This window comes from Salmo salar, chromosome 13, assembly GCF_965601325.2.
Source record: "Salmo salar chromosome 13, fSalSal1, whole genome shotgun sequence".
Classification (NCBI taxonomy): Eukaryota; Metazoa; Chordata; class Actinopteri; order Salmoniformes; family Salmonidae; genus Salmo; species Salmo salar.
In genome coordinates, this window is record NC_138303.1 from 85,713,898 (window position 1) to 85,737,357 (window position 23,460).

General features: G+C 41.9%; 2 protein-coding genes across 8 annotated transcripts in view; both read right to left on the bottom strand.

Moving 5' to 3' along the window:
- Positions 1-7,320, bottom strand: part of LOC106567846 (THO complex subunit 2) — a 72,749-nt gene extending 65,429 nt beyond the window's left edge. For all 4 annotated transcript variants that reach the window (XR_006758365.2, XR_006758364.2, XM_014137650.3 and 1 more), the window contains exons 1-5: positions 7,167-7,320; positions 4,619-4,674; positions 4,240-4,331; positions 3,626-3,677; positions 3,442-3,512 (exon numbers count right to left, since the gene is read on the bottom strand). Coding sequence is in view for 2 of the 4 variants with exons in the window: in XM_014137650.3 (XP_013993125.1) it covers positions 3,442-3,512; positions 3,626-3,677; positions 4,240-4,331; positions 4,619-4,674; positions 7,167-7,231 (336 nt within the window). In the remaining 2 variants the exon portion in view is untranslated. The remainder of the gene's footprint in view (positions 1-3,441; positions 3,513-3,625; positions 3,678-4,239; positions 4,332-4,618; positions 4,675-7,166) is intronic.
- Positions 7,321-7,940: 620 nt separating this feature from the next.
- On the bottom strand, positions 7,941-22,578 carry LOC106567847 (cohesin subunit SA-2). 4 transcript variants are annotated; one of them, XM_014137651.3, is made up of 34 exons: positions 22,321-22,578; positions 20,748-20,866; positions 20,505-20,583; positions 20,224-20,379; positions 20,015-20,111; positions 19,443-19,519; positions 19,137-19,341; positions 18,763-18,914; positions 18,285-18,358; positions 17,613-17,736; positions 17,350-17,448; positions 17,169-17,248; positions 16,921-17,028; positions 16,640-16,748; positions 16,172-16,289; positions 15,939-16,042; positions 15,354-15,446; positions 15,106-15,195; positions 14,763-14,966; positions 14,398-14,468; positions 14,194-14,281; positions 14,004-14,084; positions 13,746-13,838; positions 13,394-13,568; positions 12,897-13,036; positions 12,701-12,802; positions 12,440-12,588; positions 12,127-12,255; positions 11,786-11,994; positions 10,711-10,939; positions 10,228-10,338; positions 9,979-10,105; positions 9,800-9,877; positions 7,941-9,576 (listed from the first exon to the last, which is right to left on the bottom strand). In XM_014137651.3, the coding sequence occupies exons 2-34, from the start codon at positions 20,789-20,791 to the stop codon at positions 9,553-9,555; spliced, it is 3,819 nt and encodes a 1,272-aa protein (XP_013993126.1). In that variant the 5' UTR covers positions 20,792-20,866; positions 22,321-22,578; the 3' UTR covers positions 7,941-9,552. The 4 variants fall into 4 exon arrangements, with proteins under 4 accessions (XP_013993126.1, XP_013993129.1, XP_013993128.1 ...); XM_014137654.3 differs by having other exon boundaries at positions 22,431-22,571; XM_014137653.3 differs by lacking the exon at positions 22,321-22,578 and adding an exon at positions 21,556-22,311.
- Positions 22,579-23,460: the final 882 nt, after the last annotated feature.

Consider the following 23,460-nt stretch of genomic DNA (forward strand, 5'->3'; position numbering starts at 1 on the left):
GTGTCATACCCAAGACTGGAGGCTGTAATCACTGCCAAAATGTGCTTCAACAAAGTACTGAGTAAAGTAAAGTAAAGTACTTAAGTAAATATGATTTTTTATATTATAAATTTGCACACAAAAAAAAATCAAAAAAACGTTTTTTGCTTGTTCATTATGGGGTAGTGTGTAGATTGATGTGGATAAAAAAAACTATAAAACATTTTAGAGTAAGGCTGTAACGTAACAAAATTTGGAAAAAGTCCAGGGATCAGAATACTTTCTGAATTCACTGTTTTAGCAGAATCTTATTACGACAAATGATTAGGTAGCCTACTCTGCTGACACCTGACAGATCAATAAAAACAATGTTGTCTGATCCATATAAAAAGGCCTACAAAAAAAAGGTGAGACACAAATACAATATGACATCTATCTAACCTAGAGGAGGAAATTGTCCAAAAACAACCAAAAGTGTTACTGATCCAATGATAAAGATAGTGAATATGTTCACTCACCAGGGATATGGCTGATGTTCTCCACTGGTGCCAATAAAATAGGCTACTTACTGTTCGCTCAATTAAGCTAAGAAGAAAAAAAGTTATATAAAACAAGCTAACGATCCTCTGCGGCCAAATCATTCTTTCTGGTGTAGCTGCCCATTTTGAATGATTTTATTTATTTCTGTATAGACAGGAGTAAGCTAATAAGCCTATATAATTTGGGCAATTTAATTACATTTACATTAGGGAAAGCTTCCCCTAGCTTTATGGACATGTCGCCTATGCCTTTTAATGCGGCATAAACAACCAGTCATGATGTTTTCATCCGATTGTTTGACAATGACTTAACAAAGAGCTCCTGCAGGCTACCCGTGCACATTCATCCACTCACAAAATAATTCCAGCATCCACACCCAACAGTGCACTGTGCAGCCGCAATTTGATGAATGGAAAGTGCTATCCGTTACAAAACACCTACGTGTACTGTAATTACATTCTGTGAAGGCCTACATGTGTAGCCTGAATTGACGAGATGCAGGGTTGCATAACCGGGTGGAAGCCGGCTAGTGATGGCTATTTAACAGTCTGATGGCTTTATGATAGTCTCTCGGTCCCAGCTTTGATGCACCTGTACTGACGTCGCCTTCAGGATGATAGCGGGGGAACAGGTCGTGGCTCAGGTGGTTGATGTCCTTCATGATCTTTTTGGCCTTCCTGAGACATCAAGTGCTGCAGGTGTCCTGGAGGGCAGGCAGTGTGCCCCTAGTGATACGTTGGGCAGAAGACACCACTCTCTGGAGAGCCCTTTAGTTGCGGGCGGTGCAGTTGCTGTACCAGGCGATGATACAGCCTGACAGGATGCTCTCAATTGTGCATCTGTGACAATGTATGAGGGTTTTAGGTGCCAAGCCAAATTTCTTTAGCTTCCTGAGGTTGAAGAGGCGCTTTTGCGCCTTCTTCACCACACTGTCTGTGTGGGTGGACCATTTCAGATTGTTGGTGATGTGTACACAGAAGAACTTGGAAGCTTTCCACCATCTCCACTGCAGTCCCGTCGATGTGGATAGTGGCGTGCTCACTCTGCCGTTTCCTGAAGTCCATGATCAGCTCCTTTGTTTTGTTGACGTTGAGTGAGGTTATTTTCCTGGCACCACTCTCCCAGGGCCCTCACCTCCTCCCCTGTAGGCTGTCTCATCATTGTTGGTAAAGCAGGCCTCCTACTGATGTGTTGTCTGTGAACTTGATGATTGAGTTAGACGCGTGCGTAGTCATGGGTGAACAGGGAGTACAGGAGGGGGTTGAGTACACACCCTTGTGGGGCCCTGTGCTGAGGATCAGCGAAGTGGAGGTGTTGTTTCCTACCTTCACCACCAGGGGGCGGCCGTCAGGAAATCCAGGACCCAGTCCACCTGGGGCGGCAGGTAGCCTCGTGGTTAAGAGCATTGGGCCAGTAACCGATAGGTTGGTGGATCGAATCCCCGAGCTGACTAGGTACAAATCTGTCGTTCTGCCCCTGAACAAGGCAGTTAACCCACTGTTCCTAGGCTGTTATTGTAAATAAGAATTTGTTCTTAACTGACTTGCCTGGTTAAATAAATAAATAAATACAATTTACAAAAAGTTGCACAGGGCGGGGTTCAGACCCAGGGCCCTGAGCTATGGTGTTGAATGCTGAGCTATAGTCAATGAACAGCATTCTTACATAGGTATTCCTCTTGTCCAGATGGGATAGTGCAGTGCGATGGCAATTGCATCGACTGTGGATCTATTGGGGCGGTAAGCAAATTGAAGTTGGTCTAGAGTGCCGGGTAAGGTAAAGGTGATATGATCCTTGACTAGTCTCAAAGCACTTCATGATGACAGAAGTGAATGCTACGGGGTGATAGTCATTTAGTTCAGTTACCTTTGCTTTCTTGGGTACGGTAACAATGCTGGACATCTTGAAGCAACTGGGGACAGCAGACTGGGATAGGGAGAGATTGAATATGTCGGTATTCACGCCAGCCAGCTGGTCTGCACGTGCTCTGAGGACGCTGCTAGGGATGCAGTCTGGGCCGGCAGCCTTGCGAGGGTTAACACGCTTAAATGTCTTACTCACGTCGGCCACGGAGAAGGAGAGTCCACAGTCCTTGGTAGTGGGCCGCGTTGGTGGCACTGTATTATCCTCAAAGCGGGCGAAGAGCGTTTAGCTTGTCCAGAAGCAAGACGTCGGTGTCCGCGATGTGTCTGGTTTTTCCTTTGTAGTCCGTGATTGTCTGTAGACCCTGCCACATACGTCTCGTGTCTGAGCCATTGAATTGCGACTCCACTTTGTCTCTGTACTGACGTTTTGCCTCTGATTGCCTTATGGAGGGAATAAGTACACTGTTTGTATTAGGCCATATTCCCACTCACATTGCCATGGTTAAATGCGGTGGTTCGCGCTTTCAGTCTGCCATTTATCCATGGTGTCTGGTTTGGGTAGGTTTCAATAGTGACAATGGGTACAACATCTACAATACACTTCATGATGAACTCAGTCACTGTATCCATGTATTAGTCAATGTTATTCTCAGAGGCTACACGAAACATATCCTAGAATGCGTGTAAAAGCCTATTGTTTTTTGGCATTTTGTGTTAATTGTGATAGGCTCACGTTTTACCAGTACGATGTAGCCCCACTATTTATTTGGCATGAACGCCGTACCGGACCAGCTTACTTTCACCCCTGGTTATAAATGACAGAAAATTTAACATGTGTGAAGAGAATCAAATGTCACTATAATATTCTAAATTAAGAGCCAATAGCATAAAAAAAAGTTTGTATTCAAGCTTGACACTCAAATACTGTGTGTTTTGCTTAGCAGTAGGAAATACAGACAAAGGCTGAGTTTTCCATGATCAATACCGCCACCTAGTGAAAGTTGACATCTCATGAGAATGTATTTTTGTTCATTGCAATAACTTGAAACACACTTACCAGACACGCTCCCACTAGCTGGGTGTAATGGTCACGTTTGTTTTTTTCCTCTAAAGAGCTGGTCTCTATGTCTGTCAAAATAATGATTGAAATATTACAATATCATAACTGTAATTAGGCAACACATTTAGGCATTAGATTGCAAATGGCTGTCACAATATGCCCAAACTGAAGTCATACCCACCTAGTATACTGAAAACATCTGCTAAAATGGATGGCATGTCATCCCGCAGATCCTGGAAATAAAGAAATCAGAAGCATTCAAAACAGGCATAAAAAAGGTAAATTCTTAATGACTTTTGTTTGCTGATACAGAAGTTCCAGAAGTGGTGATTAGCTTTCTTCACAAGCAAAGCACACCGTTTCAGTCTGAAATGAATGAATAGGCAGAAGAGGACTGTTTTATTATGGCGCAGCTGCAAGTGTACCTTCTCTGCATGTTCCTAATGATAGCGTCTGTGCCTGTATTCGTAACATTACAAAAATTCCACATTCCAGGGAACACAGGAAAAACTTGGAGACTCAATGAGTTGTCACATTACTCTATCAACTTGAACACCTGCTAAAGGAACCGCCGATTAGGATTGTGTCTTTTTCTCCCTCTTAAAAATAACCAGAAATGAAGAACTAAATACACATCACTCCTCAATGGCAGATACTGCACTAGTCAATGTTTTCACTAAAAGGACTCTCCTATATGACACAAAACCCTCATTTCGTTATTGCACTAACGCATGGAAGATTTTATGGGATGAAAGACATTGCAGAGAATGAGGACTTCAAAAGGACCATACATACCATCATGTCACAGAGGACGCTAGCAGAAAGGTCTAGCTTGAAGTTCCCCTGTATGACATGCCAGCAGAGTTCATACAAAGCTGCCTGTATATCTAGAGAATAAAGAGAAGAGGCAAACAGGCAGAGAATTACTCTCAATACAATGTATCAGTATAACCCCCTTTTCACAAACGGACAACCAAAGAGCTGTTGAGGCATAAGCTCACTATGATGCTATATGAACATTAGATGAGACCCGACATAGCGAGACCCCATCATTGAATGAATATTACCTTAAATACCTTGAATAACTTCATGTTGCAAAGACTCAATTGTTGCAAAACTAACATGTATACTGTTCTTTCAAAGAGCACAGATGGGTACTTTCATTTGAGCTTACCTTTTATTGTGCTGTCATGATTTGTTTTGTATGCAAGATTCTTACATAGTTGTACACTGAAAAGAAGGGGAAAGGTGATTTAGTATATATTATCTAGTTTATTTTCAGTGATTTGTAAATAGTTTTCCAAATGATCATAGAACAGTTAGTGTGCTGTAGTATGTGTACATAATTTGTACAGTACATGTTGCAGACATGCAAGATCAGCCTGATGTCTACCCCCAATATTATACTGTAACTTTTTGTTTGAGTACACCATTCTGAGCATTTTTGCTATGAGACTTTAAAACATAGTAAAAAACTGTAACTTCCAGTTACTAGAGAGCTTGATGACTAAATTCTTATCAATGCCAACTGTTGCCAATTATTTAAATCAGCAGAAATCACCCCCATACTACCAAATTCAGGTGACGACATGTTTTCAATTCTAGCTAGCTAGTTATGGTAATTATTAGGGTAGCTAACTAGTCCCTGATAGAAAATGTCTAGACTGTGATAGCTGCCTGGGAACCATGCATTAAGTAAAAATAAAACATAGGACAATACATGCATGGCTATTCTAGACAAAGTGGCTAACGTTAACTACCTAGCTAATGTTTTCGTGTAGCAAGAGTCAGGTGGTGGTACCATTAGCTTGCTAGGAACGACACCTGCTCGTCGAACATACTCTAAAATCACGGCCATTAATATAGAGTTGGTCCCCCCTTTGCTGCTATAAACAGCCTCCACTCTTCTGGGAAGGCTTTCCACTAGATGTTGGAACATTGCTGCAGGGACTTAATCCATTGAGGCACAAGAGCATACGTGAGGTCAGGCACTGATGTTGGCTGATTAGGCCTCGCTTGCAGTCTGCGTTCCAATTCATCTCAAAGGTGTTCGATAGAATCGAGGACTGGCCTGGACAGATTCCTGACAAGTTATTCTACACCGATCTCAACAATCCAGTTCTCTATGGACCTCGAATTGTGCACGGGGGCATTATCATGCTGAAAAAGGAAAGGGCCTTCCCAACAGTGGCGGTTCAAGACCATTTCAACAGGGCCAAGCTGGGGCCAGTTGTACTGTTAGAGGGGCCAGTTACATTAGACATTGTTGTCATATCGTTTTCTTCACTGCATTGCAGGCATTAGTTATGTAAAAATTATTTCATACTCCACATTTAGGGGGGCCACAAGGGGGACCAAAATTTGTGTCACAGAACCGCTAGTGCTTCCCAAACTGTTGCCACAAAGTTGGAAGCACAGAATCGTCTAGAACATCATTGTATGCTGGAGTATTAAGATTTCCCTTCACTGGAACTAAATGGCCTAGCCAGAACCATGGAAAACAGTCTCCTCCACCAAACTATACAGTTGGCACTACACATTGACATTCAGCTAGCGTTCTCCTGGCATCCGCCAAACCCAGATTCATCCATCGGACTGCCAGATAGTGAAGCATGATTCATCACTCCAGAGAAAGCATTTCCACTGCTCCAGAATCCAATGAGGGCGAGCTTCACACAACTCCAGCCAACTCTTGGCATTGCGCATGGTGATCTTAGGCTTGTGTGCGGCTACACGTCCATGAAAACCCATTTCATGAAGCTCCCGACGAATAGTCATTGTGCTGAAATTGCTTCCAGGGCAGGTTGGAACTCTGGAATGAGTGTTGCAACCGAGGACAGACGATGTTTTACGAGCTTCGGCGCTCGGCGGTCCCATTCTGAGCTTTTGTAGTCTACCACTTCAAGGCTGTGCCGTTGTTGCTCCTCAACATTTCCACTTCACAACATCAGCACTTCCAGTTGACCAGGGCAGAAATTTGAGGAACTGACTTTTGAAAGTCAATGAGCTCTTCAGTAAGGCCATTCTACTGCCAATGTTTGTCTATGGAGATTGCATGGCTGTGTGCTCGATTGTATACACCTGTCAGCAACGGGTGTGGCTGAAACAGCCGAATCGACAAGTTTGAAGCGATGTCCACATTCTGTTGGCCATGTAGTGCATGTGAGCGAAAACCGCATGTTGTGATGCACATGCATGCAATACTAGTATTAGTTAGCTAACTCACTGTTCACTAAGTCAACTTGCCAACTAGATAGGTATATAGGTAGCTAGCTAATTATAGTAGGTAGCTACTAACGTTAGTTAGAACGCACAGGGTCAACCATCAGGCTAGCCTGCATCAATAATAGCTGACTAGTTAGTTAGTCCACTGCACTGGCTTTCAGGGCTAAGCTAACTAGCTAGCTGCCTCGGAGGACAGACGGACTCAAAAGTTAGTTAGGTAGCTAGTTAGCATCTAATGGCCCGGGCCAGTGTTGCAGTACATGGATTGTACAAACGCTTTACCAAATTATTACTTCAAACAACATTATTGAACTGTAGCCAACTTTATCTTGCTATTATGAAATAGTTAGCACGCTAGGTTGGCTAATTCACGTCGCGAGTTAGCCCGGTCGTGTACAGGATAACTATGGGAACCGGTTGCATGGCTCAACAACCCTAATGGAAAATGAAATACCAAGACATTCGTCTTCACAATTGAACAATATAATACAACTTACAACTCATGTTTTCCAGATTTTTCCCAGTTTTTGATCCAATCAGCAGGGATGATACGTGTCGCCATCTTCCCCCTCAATACCACACATAGCCCGGATGTTTAGCTGAACGCACAATAATGAAAACTAGTGCATCGTGGGACGCCGAGTCAATTTGAGGTCTTCCAGTCAGTTTACCACAAATAAACGTTGGAAGCCTAAAATTACAACGCTACAATAATTAACGTTTATGATTTTATGTAGATTAGTGTAAAGATAATCAATTATGTTGTACAGAGCCACTGGGTTTTAGGCTTGCTTAAGCGTCTCTATCACTTCAAGTCGTCAGAGCATGTATTCAGTACATGATGGTCATGTGATGCTAGGAGCCTCTCAATTTCAGTTTATTAACAGTATTCAGGCAAATTCATGGCAGAGGTGAGCACAAAGCATTTAAAGGTAAACTCCAGTTTACCCACTTGTCAATTTAACCCATTGCCTGTCATGTCTCTTGGGATGATTTGTGTGTGGGCGTTTGTGCATCCATAGAATTCTCACAACACATTATCCACAACCCCATTACTGTAACAGTGGCTTCTTTGGCTTCCTTGTGCTTTAAAAAGACCCACATTCACCCGTTAGTGGTCTACATGATCACCATCCCATTAATGACATCATTGTAGCAACCCCTGACACGGGTGATTCAAACTAGTCACACAACCAGTGACTATACTACACTCTATCCCATAGACATTTCATTTCAGTGTAATAGGTCTACTAAATACTGGTAACACTTCATTCAAATCATCACACAATTGCAGGGGTTTATTTTGTTCAAAAAGTTACTGGTCTCGAGACATAAATACAAACCATAAATGGAACAGTGGACTTTGTAAATAGAATAAAAAAACAGTTTCATATACATTTGAATATATATATATATATATATATATATGTATGTGTATACATACACATTTAGACATATGCACACACTTTCAGCAGTTCAATGCAAGGACAACAGAAAGGTAAATATCAAAATGACAGTATGAAGCCTACATAAAATTTAAGCAAAACAACTATGCATTCAAATGATTTTTTTTTTTATTTGTCTAACATTGCTACAATGTAAATAATGAAAAATATACAATTCTCCGGTTTGTAGTTTTGTATTTAGATATAACATTTTAGCTTTTGAAAATGGAGAGGCTGTGTTTTAAGCTGTTGTGGCTGTATAAAACTATAATTTACAATATTCATGATTACAATTTTATTCTTCCAGAAAAGCTTGTTGGGAATCTGCAAACCAAAGTACATAGAGGTAAAGAAAAGTTATTAAAACAAAAATCCTTAGAAAAGACAAACAAAACATTTACCATTTAAATATAAATACAAAGGTAAATTATTATGCATAACTGCACATTAGTTAGGAGGTTAATTTAAACCAGTTTACATTCTATTGAACCTTTTCCTAAATTAGACTTCAAATGAACTAAAACTGAGCAAATATAAAATGAGCACCGATTCACAATATATTACACATTTTTATAATTGTATAATATATAATTATATATTATGATACCATAATAGCTAACCCAAACTCTTAAATGTGGTATTTTAGAAACATTCTATAACAAGCTCTCTTACAGACAACACAGTGGTACAACAGAGAATATTTTGACCAATCTTTTATACAAACCCTCTGCACACTATACTTTTGTACCACTCTTCAAAAGCCACACAGCATTCAAAATCATCAAACCTTTAAAAGTGATTCAGAATTTAAACTAAGCTTGTCAATGGGTCAAAGGGCATTATCAGTTCACCAAGAGGTCTCACCTATAACATTGGAAAAAATAAAAACTGCAGGCCACATCCATTGTTACACACCAGAAATTCCATTACAAAGGTTCATTTCCGTACTCTATAGGAGTATTAACATGATTATAAAGTACTGATTTACATCTGATTGTCATTACAAAATACCTATAAATCAAAGTATTCTATAAGTTATAAAAGCAGGACAGACAAACCTCTAAAAATAATGACACAGAGAGAATTCTGAGAACCCTGTATTTCATATTTGCGGTAAGGCCTTCCAACAATATGAAGACATTTCACATTTTCTCCTACTGTATATGTTTTAATATATGGCTACATGTCATGCCAGATTTTATATTTTAAAAGTATGTCAGCAACTATGTATTTACATGAGACAAAAACATGCCCATTGATCGACAAAATAAAAGGTGAAATTCAAACATGATGACGAATGTGCAACCATTGATGCCTTATAAGCAAATAGTCCCATGAGATTCTTTTAAAACAATTCTCTACAGAGAATACTTCTCGTCATCAAAACTTTTTCGGTAACAACACAGTATCCTCTTCACGCAGATCTACCATAATCAGCTTAGAACATTGAAACATTGAGGACCTAAAAAGAAAGAAAATACTGCGTTTAAATGTTTAGTTACTTGCTGTATAATATGGAAAAGAATTAGAGAATATAAGTATAGCCTTCCCATATGCATACGAAAGACATTAACTAGGTATCTGGACTTCACGTCAGCACTGCCACTGTTAATCATATCATTTGTTGTGTGTGATCTTTAACAATGTAGATATCACTGTACTCTCAATGACAAACCAATACCCACCGAATCATCCATGATCGAAGAAGGATCAAAGTAGTCTGGCTTCAGCTCTGATCTCTCTCTGCGATTTTTAGATGGTGGCTAAATAATAAACAGCAAAGTAAGAAAGAAGAGACACCAAGGCAGTAATATTCATAAATGCACAACTTGTGAGAAAATAAACATCTTTGAGTGTATTTTACCAGATCAATATCCATAGTGTCAAAATCCATGCCCTCGTTGAGATCTTCCAAACGGTCCTCTGATGACATCATTACATCCTCTACTATTGGCTCCTCATCATCCTCCATGAGTCCTGAACCGCGGCGGCTAGATGGTCAAAGACATGGCCACAAATTACTATATACATTACACATGTGGCAGCAAATGACAGTAAGTACTACACTGGGGTTGAAACACCACTGTGGTCTGGAAGAGAAGTGCAGTCTTACATTGCATTCTGCATGTGGCTCCTCATCTTGGCATACTGCATGCTGACTCGCTCCTGCTGCTGCCGGGCCTCTGCCTGCTGTCTCTGGGCTAGCATCCAGGTCACCTGGGTACTGAAAACAGAGTCACACACATTAATACAGACAGTCATACTTATTCAAACAAGAGGCGAACTACAGAGGTTTCATTGAAGATACCATTCATTGTGATAACATTGCATACGTAGCTAAGTAACATTACATTATAGATTTTTACATTTTAGTTCTTTAGCTGACGCTCTTATCCAGAGCGACTTAGGGTTAAGTGCCTTGCTCAAGGGCATACTGACAGATTTTTCACCTAGTCGGCTCAGGCATTCGAACCAGCAAGTTTTCATTTACTGGGCCAAAGCTCTTAACCACTAGGCTACCTGCCACCCTACAATGGATGGCCAAAGATACTCATGAAAATCAAAAGGTGTTGAGCCATAGAAAGGTGTTCCGTACTTGTAATCCATGGGGGTCTGATGGTGGTGCTGTTGGGGGGGCAGCTGTTGGTGCTGCTGCTCTGATGTCATAGCATAGACACCCATGTAGCTCTCCTCTGGCCTCATTTTCTTGGGGTCCCTCAGCACAGTGGAGGTTAGATGTGGCGAGGGCATCATCACTGGCGTCTGCACGTTCTGCTCCTGGTTCATCCACACTGCGTCTGTGCTGCAGCTGCTACTCTCCTCTGCTGCAATAGCAAGGGTTTCATAGGGTTGTTATACAGTGAGCAGACCACTCGCTGCTCAGTTAGAGACATCTTCGCATATTGGCTTTTTAGAAAGCCAACATCAGATAACATCTAGCAAACACTCAATTCATTCATGTCTAATCTTCATTCGGCAAGTTATTTCCCCAAGTGAAAATCTAATCGCACAAAGCAGGTGGCATATTCTGGAACACAATTTGTTGTGTACACAGTGTACAAAACATTAGGAACACCTGCTTTTTACATGTCATAGACTGATCAGGTGAAAGCTATGATCCCTTATTGATATCACTTGTTAAATCCACTTCAAATCAGTGTAGATGAAGGGGAGGAGACAGATAAAATAAGAATTTTTAAGACTTGAGACAATTGAGATATGGATTGTGTGTGCCATTCAGAGGGTGAATGGGCAAGACAAAATATTTAAGTGCCTTTGAACAGGGTATGGTAGTTGGTGCCAGGCGCACCGGTCGGGGTCAAGAACTGCAACTCTGCTGGGTTTTTCACGCTCAACAGTTTCCTGTGTGTATCAAGAATGGTCCACCCCCCAAAGGACATCCAGCAACCTTGTCACAACTGTTGGAAGCATTGGAGTTAACATGGGTCAGCAGCCTTGTGGAATGCTTTCGACACCTTGTAGTCCATGCTTCTACAAATTGAGACTGTTTTGGGGGCAAAAGGGAATGCAACTCAATATTAGGAAGGTGTTCGTAATGTTTTGTATACTCAGTGTATATCATAACACTAAACATTGAGCTTTCAGGTTTAACACCAGCGTGTCACAGTATGTTGCCCATGCTGTTCTGTGGCTCGGTGTCGGCCCCTCACCTTCAGGCAGTTTCCTCTTTCCGGTGCTGGCTGGCTTGGCCTTCTTGGTCCTGATGCTGGAACTTCGGCTGCTGTAGCCGCTGATGACAGACATGGTGTCGTCGTCCCCTCCGGCCTGCAGGGAGTTCCTGTAGGAGATGAGGGGCAGCCAGCAGTCCTCTCGCTGCAGGGCCATCTGGAAGGTCATGAACCGCTCCAGGTAGAGGTGACTGCAGGGGACAGAGGACCACAAATCAACATCCATGATCTAGTGTAGCTGTGGTCTGTCTGGCTAAGGATAATACAGTCACTAATGATTTGACTGCACATAGGACTACGTATAACAGTTTCCTCTGACTTACACAGTCTTCTTGTCCTGACGGAGAAGTTTGGAGGAAAACTCGCTGAGAATGTCCAGGAAGGCAAGGTTGAGAGGAGGGTTTCCCTCTCCCTGGGGACTGGGCTCCTTGAAGGCAAACTCGATTCCATCCCTGCAGCAAGTGTAGCACAAAACAAAATGTTTAGGAAGGAATGGATTGAAGTATTGAGCTGTAAATACTTTAACAGTTCTGGGAGGTTGAGAAGCCTCAAATAGAAGCATGCCTGCAGAGCTGTTAAACCTTTATGTATTGATTCCTACACAGAGGATGAGTTTCACATTTGCTGCAGGCTTACTTGTGTAACATGGCGATAGCCTCTCTGGTCTTCAGCTGATCCAGGCCAAAGGTCAACGAGAAACGTCGGGCCAGTTCTTTAATGCCGCAGAAGGACGACGACGAGCGGTCAAAGTTGCAGCCGAGGTCAGATAACATCTCATTGAAAAGCTAAAAAGAGAAAAGTGTTGCAACTTTTAAAAAACAATCATCAAAACCACTCACATTGTCACAAAATTAAGACAATACTTTAACTGAATGTTAATTTCACCATAGCTCTTACCTGCTGCAAACTCAGAATGAGGGTCTTGGCACACTGGATCTTGTCAATTTGTCTTGTTTTACTCATCGTTTCCTTGATGATATCCCCATAGTCATTGTAGTACTAGAGAGAAAAACACAAATTTCATTGATTAGGAATAGCACAACATGACATTTCTCTTTTAAAAGGTCTAAATATGGTTGGAGGCCAGACATACCCTCATGTACTGCTTGAAGATATCAGCTCCAGTGTTCATCTCCACTACATTGTAAATTATCAGTTTGCAGTACGCTGCCAGCAGGTTACGTCTCTTGTGTAAAGCCTCAATTTTACTGGCTTCATCATCTTGCTGCCCATCTGATAAAATTAAGAACACTGAGGTAACCACTTGCAAAACTTTACCATTCCTGTCTCCATATAATGTGTTCGCTTTAACTCAGAAACAGCTCTGGTGTTTTAACTTGTGTGTGCACTATTCACCATTCTCAGCCGTCTCCTTGTGTTTTGACTAGCTGCCAGGTGGGCTGTGTGGATGTTTAGCCTGTGCTGTGTGTGTGTGTGGGGGGGGTTACTGTCTGCCAGTGGGCTGTGTGGATGTTTAGCCTGTGCTGTGTGTGGGGGGGTTACTGTCTGCCAGTGGGCTGTGTGGATGTTTAGCCTGTGCTGTGTGTGTGTGTGGGGGGGGTTACTGTCTGCCAGTGGGCTGTGTCTGACCTGTGCTGTTGTTGTCATCGTCCTGGTCGATAAAGACGTGGTCCAGGATGAAGTTGAGCAGCTCGGCCTGTAGGGGGGAGTCTGGCGTGTAGATCAGAGCCTCCAGCTGCTCCCGGCCCGACGACACGATCTGGTGGCTGAAGATCATCAGGGCGTCACACAGGATGGTGAAGGCCTGGAACACAGTCAGTCAATCAATCACACAACACCCGTCCACGTCAACAGCCGTCACACAGTGCTTTACAGTAATCCAGGAAAATAGAACAGAGCAGCAACTCCTCAGCACTCACTTAACAGTGACCACACAGCTACACAGTCAGGGAACAGACCGACATGACGTAGGACAACCCACCTGCTCTTTGACAGTGGTGTTGACACTGGTGAGGTAGCGTTGACACATCAGACAGAAGGCCCTCATCTGCTTCCTCAGGGTGACCATGTTCCCCTGGAAACCAACACATTTTTTCAGTTTTCACTACTCACTATTTACTCAGTAAACCACATTCATTTTACAGACAAAACTTGTAACTCTGCCACCCAGGGGTGTATAGTCACAACCATTGGTAGACACTGGATAGTCATTAGTCACTGATAACAACAGTGTGTGTACCTTTGTGGAGCTGCCCTCTGAGACCTTGGCTAGGTGCCACAGAATGATGTAGTGTGTGCACTGCATCGCATGAACTACAATCTGGGAAAAAGAGAGTATTACAAGGTCAGTGATAGTAAACAGTGGAGATGAATGTCAAACATTTCAGGGGTAGGTGGGTTTGAGGGGATAACGGTTATGGTTTAGGTACCTGCTCAGGCATATCTCCATTCTGAAGTCCTGTGTTTAGTAGCTTATAGTTGCTGGTGAACAGGTCCCATTTAGAGAGGTCATGTGCACTGAAGAGGAGAGAGAAAGACAGAATCTAGTTAGATAAGGAGTTATGATTTATCTACCGTTCATTGGCAAATGTTTGGATTACACATTACTTGTTTAATCTTGCTCAAGGCCTTACTTGTGGAAAGCAGTGATCCTCTTTAGTGTGGACAGAACCTGGTAGGCATCATCCTCATCTGGTTCCTCACCCTGAAACAACAGAGAACTAGGTTGTGAAATCCTACACAGCCACGTATCACTCAATTTACAGTCCCGGTTTCAATTAACACCAATCTGAGTACTACCCTAGAATACTCGTTTTTCTTTGACAAATAATCTACAAAGATTAAAGACAGGCAATGTCCTTATGCATTGCCAAATCTGCCATAGAAGTTCTCAATCTGACAGACAGACTGCTCAGTCTCTAAGCTACTCAGCCAGCTAAACATAGAATTAAATAGAATCCAATAGACATTTTATGTGTCTCTATGCATCTGAGCCCACCTCCAGCAGGAAGTCCTCCAGGAGTCTGTTGAACTTGTCCACCAACTCGTCCAGTAGCTGAGACCTGGCGATGTCCACCCTGTTGAAGATGGTGAACTCCTCATTGCAGAGAGCGTGGTAGGTCATGGAGCACGCCTCCAGCACGTCAGTCTCTGTGTGCTTCTCCACCACCTCCCTGATCTGACGCAGCAACGAGTCCAAGTGCTGCACACAAACAGAGGACAAAGGGATGCGAGGTCTCAAACTATATTCTGCCACAATGGCCGTGTGAACAATTGACTGTTAACAATCTAAGGTACGGTAGGATTAGTTGAGGTCCAGGAATATCAGATGATTCACAAACCTTTTCCAATCGACCAGTGGTGTAGATTTCCAGGTCAAAGAACTGCGGTAGCTGCAGTAAGTTGGTCACCTTCTCAGCATCAACGGAGTACTGTGAGGGTAAGATGGAGAGGGTGAGGGGAGCTACAACAACAGACCTAGCGTTGAGTAATACTGCATCATTCTGGCAGTCCCAGGGGTTGAGTTATATATAGAAGCTGTGTATAGACTATAAAAAGTGACAGTCATGTACACAACTTGATAACTGACCTTGGCCAACAACAGAGGCAACGCCACAGCAAAGATCTCAGTGATTCTCGTCCGGTCATCCAGCTGGGTTTTCTTTTCTTTCGCTGTCAGGACCTAGGAAGATTTTCAGAAGAGCACAATCACGTCACAGTCATGACAATGGCTTACCTAGAAAAACTTCCAAAAGGACTAATTTAAGGTAAAAGGGAGTTAGAGCACTCAACAAAAAAAGGCAGAACCGTCAGTCACCTGTTAGCATCCTGTACAATGGATTAAAGTGAGCAAAAAGTAATCAATCTCTGACTTTTTTGTTGAGTGCTCCATCTCCTTTTTACCTCAAATTAGTAGTTTTGGAAGTTTTTCTTAGTAAGCCATTCTCGTGATTTTTGTCAGTTGTTGTTGAACACCCCTCCTATCCTTTGTTTGCTAAAGCGCAACGGCCCACCTGAACTCACATTACAATAATGTTATATGAAAGGTTTTTATAAAACCTCATATCTGAGTCAATGTTCAAACATGCCTTCTGAGAATAAAGCCTTGAGAGCTCACTAGTACTGGAGTTGACCGCTGAGGGGCTTACATTGGAAAATGCCAAGCAGCACTCACCCTCTTCCCAGTGCCTCTGCCCACTGGAGGGTGGCACTCACAGGCCTGGCGGATGGCACACAGCATGATCTCTATCAGGGCAGTCTCCTGGTGGTCTGTCAGGGCTGGACAGGACAAAACATGTTGAGACATGACTGTGTGTGTGTGTGTGTGTGTGTGTGTGTGTGTGTGTGTGTGTGTGTGTGTGTGTGTGTGTGTGTGTGTGTGTGTGTGTGTGTGTTGCTCCTCCTTACCTTCCTCCCCTGGCATAGCCTCATCCAGCAGCAGGCTGATCATGCTCTCCCAGTCTTTGAGCAGCTCCCCTGCACACTCCCACAGGCTGTCCACCAGGTAGGCCCCGTGCTCATGGAGCTGCAAACATTCAGAGGTTATCACAACAAACACGTCACTAGTCACTTTACCCCTACCTATATGTACATAGCTACTTCAACTACCTTGTACCCCTGCACATTGACATGATACGGGTGCTCCCTGTATATAGCCATGTTATTCACTGTGTATTTATTTGTCGAGTCACTAATGTATCTCTATTTTTGTTATCATTAACTCTTCATTGTTGGGAAAGGGTCCGTAAGTAATCATTTCACAGTTAGTCTACACATGTTGTTTACGAAACATAACAATTTAAAATGTGATTTTGATTTGTGCCCCAAGTAGGTCACTTCACACAGAGACAGACTCTTCATGGAGCCTGAACACACCTCACTCTCCAGGAAGAAGAAGACGGTGGTCTTGATGAGGTTCCCGTTGAGGCTCTGCCTGCCCCTCCTGGGCATCCCTTCCTCCTCTGGACCTCGATGGCTGAAGAGCCTATGGATATGGCAACATTGAGGTAAGGTTAAATGCGGCTGGATAATTCCAAAAATATATATCGGTTTCTCAGCCTTAAGGCATTACCAACCCAAATAGGGCTTTAATCACAATTTCATAAGAGTATTTTTCAGCTTCCACCACAGCTTTAGAGAGCCAGTGTGAGACCTACTTCTTATAGAGGAATTCTCCTGCAGCCACAGCCACAGGTCGATGGGCAGAGTAGACCAGATGGTAGACACTCTCACAGTCCTCTGCTGTCAGGACCTCATCACTGCTACTGCAAGGTGACAACACACAGGTCTGTAAGGTCTCATCGGCGAAGGGTCAGGAATGCATGGAGGGCTGGACACTAATATGTGGGCTAACGTTGTGAAGGATGAGCAATTATAGACATTATTTGTAGACAAGGTTACTCACTGCAAGACAAGAGTCAGAAGTTTTATGGCTTGCACTGCAACATCATACTCCTTATCCAGAGCCATCGACACAATGCGGTCCTGTCAATGACAGTAAAGTCAACATCTGGCCAACCATGATGTGTGTATGTTATGTACAGGATTTCCCAGTCAGCGGTGTGATGGGGGAGCGTCTGACCTACCTTGAAGCGGCTGGTGAAAAGCTCCAGTCGAGTGTTGAGCTCCCGGTTATAGTACAGGCCCTGGAGCGCAGTCAGACACCTGAGACGCACTTCTCCTTGCTGCAGTCACAGGGAGGACAATGTTCAAACCACAACGTTCAAACCTCAATGCTGTAGCTTTTCAACTCTGATAATATAACTACTGTTGAAACGCACAGTAAATGACTACCCGCAACATGCTTTACAACTCCCACAAATGTGATTTGACATATTGCATGGCTCACCTTGTCATGCATGGTCCATCCAACATACTTCAGATAACTGTCATTGAGAAAAGCATCGCTGTACATCTTCATCCATACCCCAATCTCCTCAATGCAGATTGCCCGGACTTCAGCTATGGCATCGCTGATAAACAGAAATGTCCAGATTTATTCACAGCCCCCATTACCCTCAATGATCAAATCAATTATTTGATATCTTACGGTAGGGCAGTAAACATTGATTTCATTAGAAAGGCTTAAGTGGTACAGTCAGAGGCAGTTCTACTTAGATCAGATATCAGTGCACCATGGTGTGCCATGATGAGCTGTTCTGCCTTAGCAACCGTTGCTGCCTGTTGTTTAGCACAAGAGGGCACCCCAAAGCCTTGGAATAGCTCAGTGAAAGACCAGCCTGCACATCTCACAACTGCTGTAAGCCTTCCATGCATCTGAAGTCTCTCTCAATGTCAGTACCTGAAGTTGGTTTTCACACAGTGATCAAACTCTCTGACATCAAGTGAATGCACCCACAGTTCTCTTTTTAGACCTCTCTTTAAAAATCTACTACAAAAATACCACTCATAATACCCACCATAAAACAATACTGAATTTAAAAAAAAACACATAATCCATTACAGTTGTAATTTAATTAATTGTTCTGTACGTAGAAAGATGACAAGTTGCAATACATACCGATATCTGTGAACAAACACTCCTTTAAAAATCGCATTCATCATGTTTTCAATTTCGTCTTGATTTTCTTGAAGCTGAAAAGAGGAGACGTTTCAAATTGAAAATGCTTTTTACATATCTAATGGAAAAAAGTGGAGGGCGCACAACCAACGCGAGTCGAGGGGCAACCAAAAAACTAAATTATAATTGAAAAGGCGCAACGCTCACTCACCATTAAAAACATATTTTATTTAAACAACTATTTAAAAGTTTGACGTTACGGACTTCATCGATGGCCTTCATCAGAAATTGGTTGTCAAGCTTTTAGTTGTTTAAATAAAATAATGTTTTAAAATGTTGAGCGAGCGCTGTGCCTTTTCCTTTTCAAAAATGTAATTTCTAAATGGTCAGTTTTGAATTGTTAGGACCAGGTAAGATTACCCCTCCCTACAACAGCCGTAGGGAATAAACGGTTGAGACACCAGAAGAACCCACTCACCTCTTTACGCTTCTGTAACAGGAGCTCTAGCCTATCATTGGCCCTCTTGGCCATGACCTTGTTCCTCTCTGCCTCATACTGCCTCTGAGTGTTGTCCATGTTGATGCTCAGGTTCAGAGCCACGTTCACCAAGGCTGTCATCAATTTCATGGCTGGTAGAGACAACGACTCACTTGAGTGACATCTACTAATTAATAAGGCACTATTTATGCAGACCTGCCATCAAATCAAGGTATATTCAACAGGCCTACATATAGACACACAGTGTAGCCCTCATAAAAGATAGCACTAAAATACATCAAGCTAGTAGTTTAACAGTGGTTTAACTACACTCTTCCTCAACTGCCCAGAGTCTCTATTGTGTTAGTACTGACCTGCCAGTGTGCTGGTGTGTCTGAAGGCTCGGACCTGCGAGTCAGACAGGCCCGTGAGCAACGAGATGACTGTGTCCATCATGTACTCGTCATAGATGATGCTGTACTGACACTGCCGCACCAGCACCCCGATAAACTCACAGAAGCTCGACTTGAACTTCTTCCACAGTGGCCCTGCCATGGTTAACGGGTAGTCCCCGCTGTCCTATTTGACAACAGAGAGAAAGCGGGAATAATGTTTAAATATACGCTATAGACAGAGAGGCATAAATAACGATGTACAGTAAGTGTACAATCAGAAAGTACCTCGTCAAATTCCTCTGTCATCTTCCTGATGATCTCAGAGTTTTGCATGTGTCTGAACATCTCTGCACTGACAGCACCTGTAGCAAAACAAAACATAACAACAACAAATCTTAGCTTGTTTAATCATCACAAGTAATGGATGCTAAATTATTTAGAAAAGTCCTTCACAGCAGATTGTATTCTATTCAATACACTCTGGGAGCCTTCACAGCAGATTGTATTCTATTCAACAATTCTATTCAATACACTGGGAGCCTTCACAGCAGATTGTATTCTATTCAATACACTCTGGGAGCCTTCACAGCAGATTGTATTCTATTCAATACACTCTGGGAGCCTTCACAGCAGATTGTATTCTATTCAATACACTCTGGGAGCCTTCACAGCAGATTGTATTCTATTCAACAATTCTATTCAATACACTCTGGGAGCCTTCACAGCAGATTGTATTCTATTCAATACACTCTGGGAGCCTTCACAGCAGATTGTATTCTATTCAATACACTCTGGGAGACTTCACAGCAGATTGTATTCTATTCAACAATTCTATTCAATACACTCTGGGAGCCTACCTTTACAACCGGAGCACTGGATGAAAAAGTTGATCAAGTCCAGGAGTGCAATGTCTCGATCATTCTTGTAAGACTCAATCCAGTCATCAACGATGGACTAAAAGAAAAAACACCAATTAGCCATCACTTATATATGAAAATACTACTATCAACAACATGCATTGAGAGTGACTTGTTTATTACCCTATCCTTCTAATTAAATAACCAACCTGTGTGGCACTCTTCCCCATCTTCACCACCTCGAACAGGGTCATGCTCTCCATCCCATTCTCCTGGTGGTGGCCATTCACCCCGCCAAGGCCAGTACCCTTCGCTCCACCACCCTTCCCCTTCTCTCCAGGGGCTTTCTTCCCCTTCCTTCCACCCTACAACAGACAGGAATACCGTGTAAGTGTACATTGTGTGTGCACAAATGTAAAGTAGTAGGAGACCATATCCATTTTATTATGGATGTCTTGTGTTGATAGAGGATTTTACAAGCAAGTCTCACCTTTCCTTTCCCAAGCTTTGCATTCTTGACATCAGGGTCCTCAACGTCTGTGTCAGAGGATAACTGTGTATCGGTCTCTCTGTTCAGAAAACAAAAATAAGTTATTTTAACAATACACACAGAACTAGTTTGAAGGTCTATCTATGCAATTCAAAGTGTATGTCCTCTGTATCTTCACGGTTTGCTAAAAAAAATAAGGTAATACAATTTGCATGTTACTTTACACATCTAAGTTATACTTACTGAGGAAACTGAAACTCTGTGTGCAACTCTTGTGCTGCTATCATTTCTTTAACATTTTCTGGACCCACTCTAGTAAGTATGGACTTCTCAGGATCCACCAAAATGTAGACTAATACAACCTAGAACATATGAAAAGAAAGGTCAAACTTTCAAAAGGACAAAGGCCCTCCAAAGATGGTATTATGCCTATGTATAACTTGGTTGGTTGATGGTTGATGTGTAACAAGTATCATTGATTAACAGTATAAATAACAAGTGAGGATAACCAATTCCGTTTGCACACTCGGCAGTTTACAATTGACTGCTGAAGACATAGATGTATTCATTAGTCTCATTCCGTTGCAAAACGTTTGGTCTGTTGCTAACCGTTTTGCAACGGAAACCGTTCACGCCAAACAGAAAATTATTTGCAACGAAAACGACAGGTTTTTATTGGACAACTGTAGGTAGGTGCCTTTCGTTTGTGTCCGTCAGGTTCCTTTAGTAAACGGTTTCCGTTGGAAAACGTTTTGCAACAGACGAATGAACACACCTTCCAGATGTAGCTTACTACTGTTACCTGGGAAAATAAAATAACATGACACTAGACGTAGAACCAGAAGACAACAGCACACTTTAAAAAATGGAAATAAGGGGGGAAAAAATCTGTTATGAAGCCAGCAACAATTATTCACGAGAAAGCTAGCTAAACGAGATAGCTAATGTTAGGCCATTCGGAAAGCTGAGTCAGCAAACTTCTTTACGAATGAGAATCACGAACTAAATAACACCTCGTCGGCTTCAAACAAAGAAACAAAAAAATCCCTACATTATGAGGACTAACGTTACTCCAGGGCTGCAACAGACGTTCTTAAACTACTCCATCTTTGTTCATTGGTTGATGTCGGCGAATGGAAGGTTGGCTAGTAAAGTAGCTATGCATTCTGCGGCTGTCAGACAATGTAGTAACTGTAAAACAATTAAACAAAACCAAGAAGTATGCAACTCTAACGACATGTAAGAAAAATAACTGCCATTCAGTTAACTACACACATTTTCAATATAGCTAACGTTACTCCAAAAACAAGCTATTCTTGATAGGGTACAATCCTCTTCCGTGTAAACAATGTTTGACGTCCTCCATCTTTGCCAGCTAGCTGGCTACCATTACTGTAGTTAACTAACGTTAGTTGGCTATCTTATGGTTAACTAAGAGACGGTTTAGCTATAAACAAACACTCGCATGATGTGTTACGGTGATCGCAAGACGATTTAGGTAACGATTCCGACATAAATCAGGCAAAGTCGCTGCACAGATCATGGTGATGGAGCTAAATAACTTAGCTACCATGTACTAGCGTGCTAATATATAACGTTACAGTCAAGGGACACGTCAATATGGTTTGATGATTAAGTTAACTGCTAGCTAGTTAATTTGCGACACAACCGCTACTTAAAAATAATCCCAGTTCCTTATTGTATCTAGCTAACATTAATTGTCCTAGCTACATATAGGTAATAACTTGCTAGTTTATTCAACATTACTAGCAACACAGCTAGCTCCAAGACTGTTATCCGCCATTTTACAGCTTACCTCGTTGTTTGATTCAAATACTGTAATCAACCATAAAAATAATCCAGATGTTTCTGAAATTGTCTCGCTGGAACGTTTATTAATTTTTAAATATATAATTGGCTATTTACCACTCTCTTAAATGTAGATTTGGTCAATCTGATTCCTGAGCTATGGCTATTATTTTTCTCTGCTAGTTAGCTAGCTAGCATGGCTCAGTTTGTTGTCGATGGATTCTTGTCGTCGATGGCGCACCACCTGTCGGTGAAATTGAACAGTACACTTGCCAGCAACTCATTTTAATACAAAACTAATAGGACATGGACATAAGACTGTTGTTGATGATACAAAATACATGTAGCCTGGTGTCATAGACTAGACGTAAAATATTAAACGTAAATACATGCACCCTCAAATCTGTATAAAATTGTAATGACCTGGCTAGATCATAAAGGAACAATTGTTCAGACAGAGGCTTGAGTGAAAAGAAGGAAGCCCGTGTTTAAAAAAAAATCCACTCCAAATCATCAATTCTGTTTGCAACAAGACCATTAAAAAGATTCACTATGCCATTTCCTGGTTGCAAAAATTCTAATAGTTCAACTATTTAAGTTTGACAAAACAAGCATGTATAGTGTAGAGAAATATTGTACCATCTAAACTACTGTGAAATATATTTTCCATAACCAAAAAAATATTGTGCTTGAAGCTGGTGTGCAAAAGAAAGCAGATACAAAAACTAAACTTAAGAACGGGAAGCATATAAAAAGTGCACATAAAACAGATATACCACTTCTTAGACTTACTTTCAATTAAATATGTAACTTTTTGGGCGACCCAACCAAATTCCCATAAAAAAATATGAGTTATAGATATGGCAAAAGGTTCTACAACTTTCACTTTGTAAATGTGGAGTAGGTTGTGTAGATCTGTAGGAAAAAAACATCAAAATTAAATCAATTTTTAGATTTAATTTGAAAGCAGAAAATGTTGAAGACTTCAAGCTGTGTAGACTTTCATTAGGCACTATGTTACCTGCCATGATGCACTTTAATAAACAGCTGTGTCTGAGTGGAGCAATGAGACATTTGAGTTTGCTGTGAGCCCTACACTACCTACGGAACTTATGAGAGGCATTAGAATCACCTCATACCTTGTGCT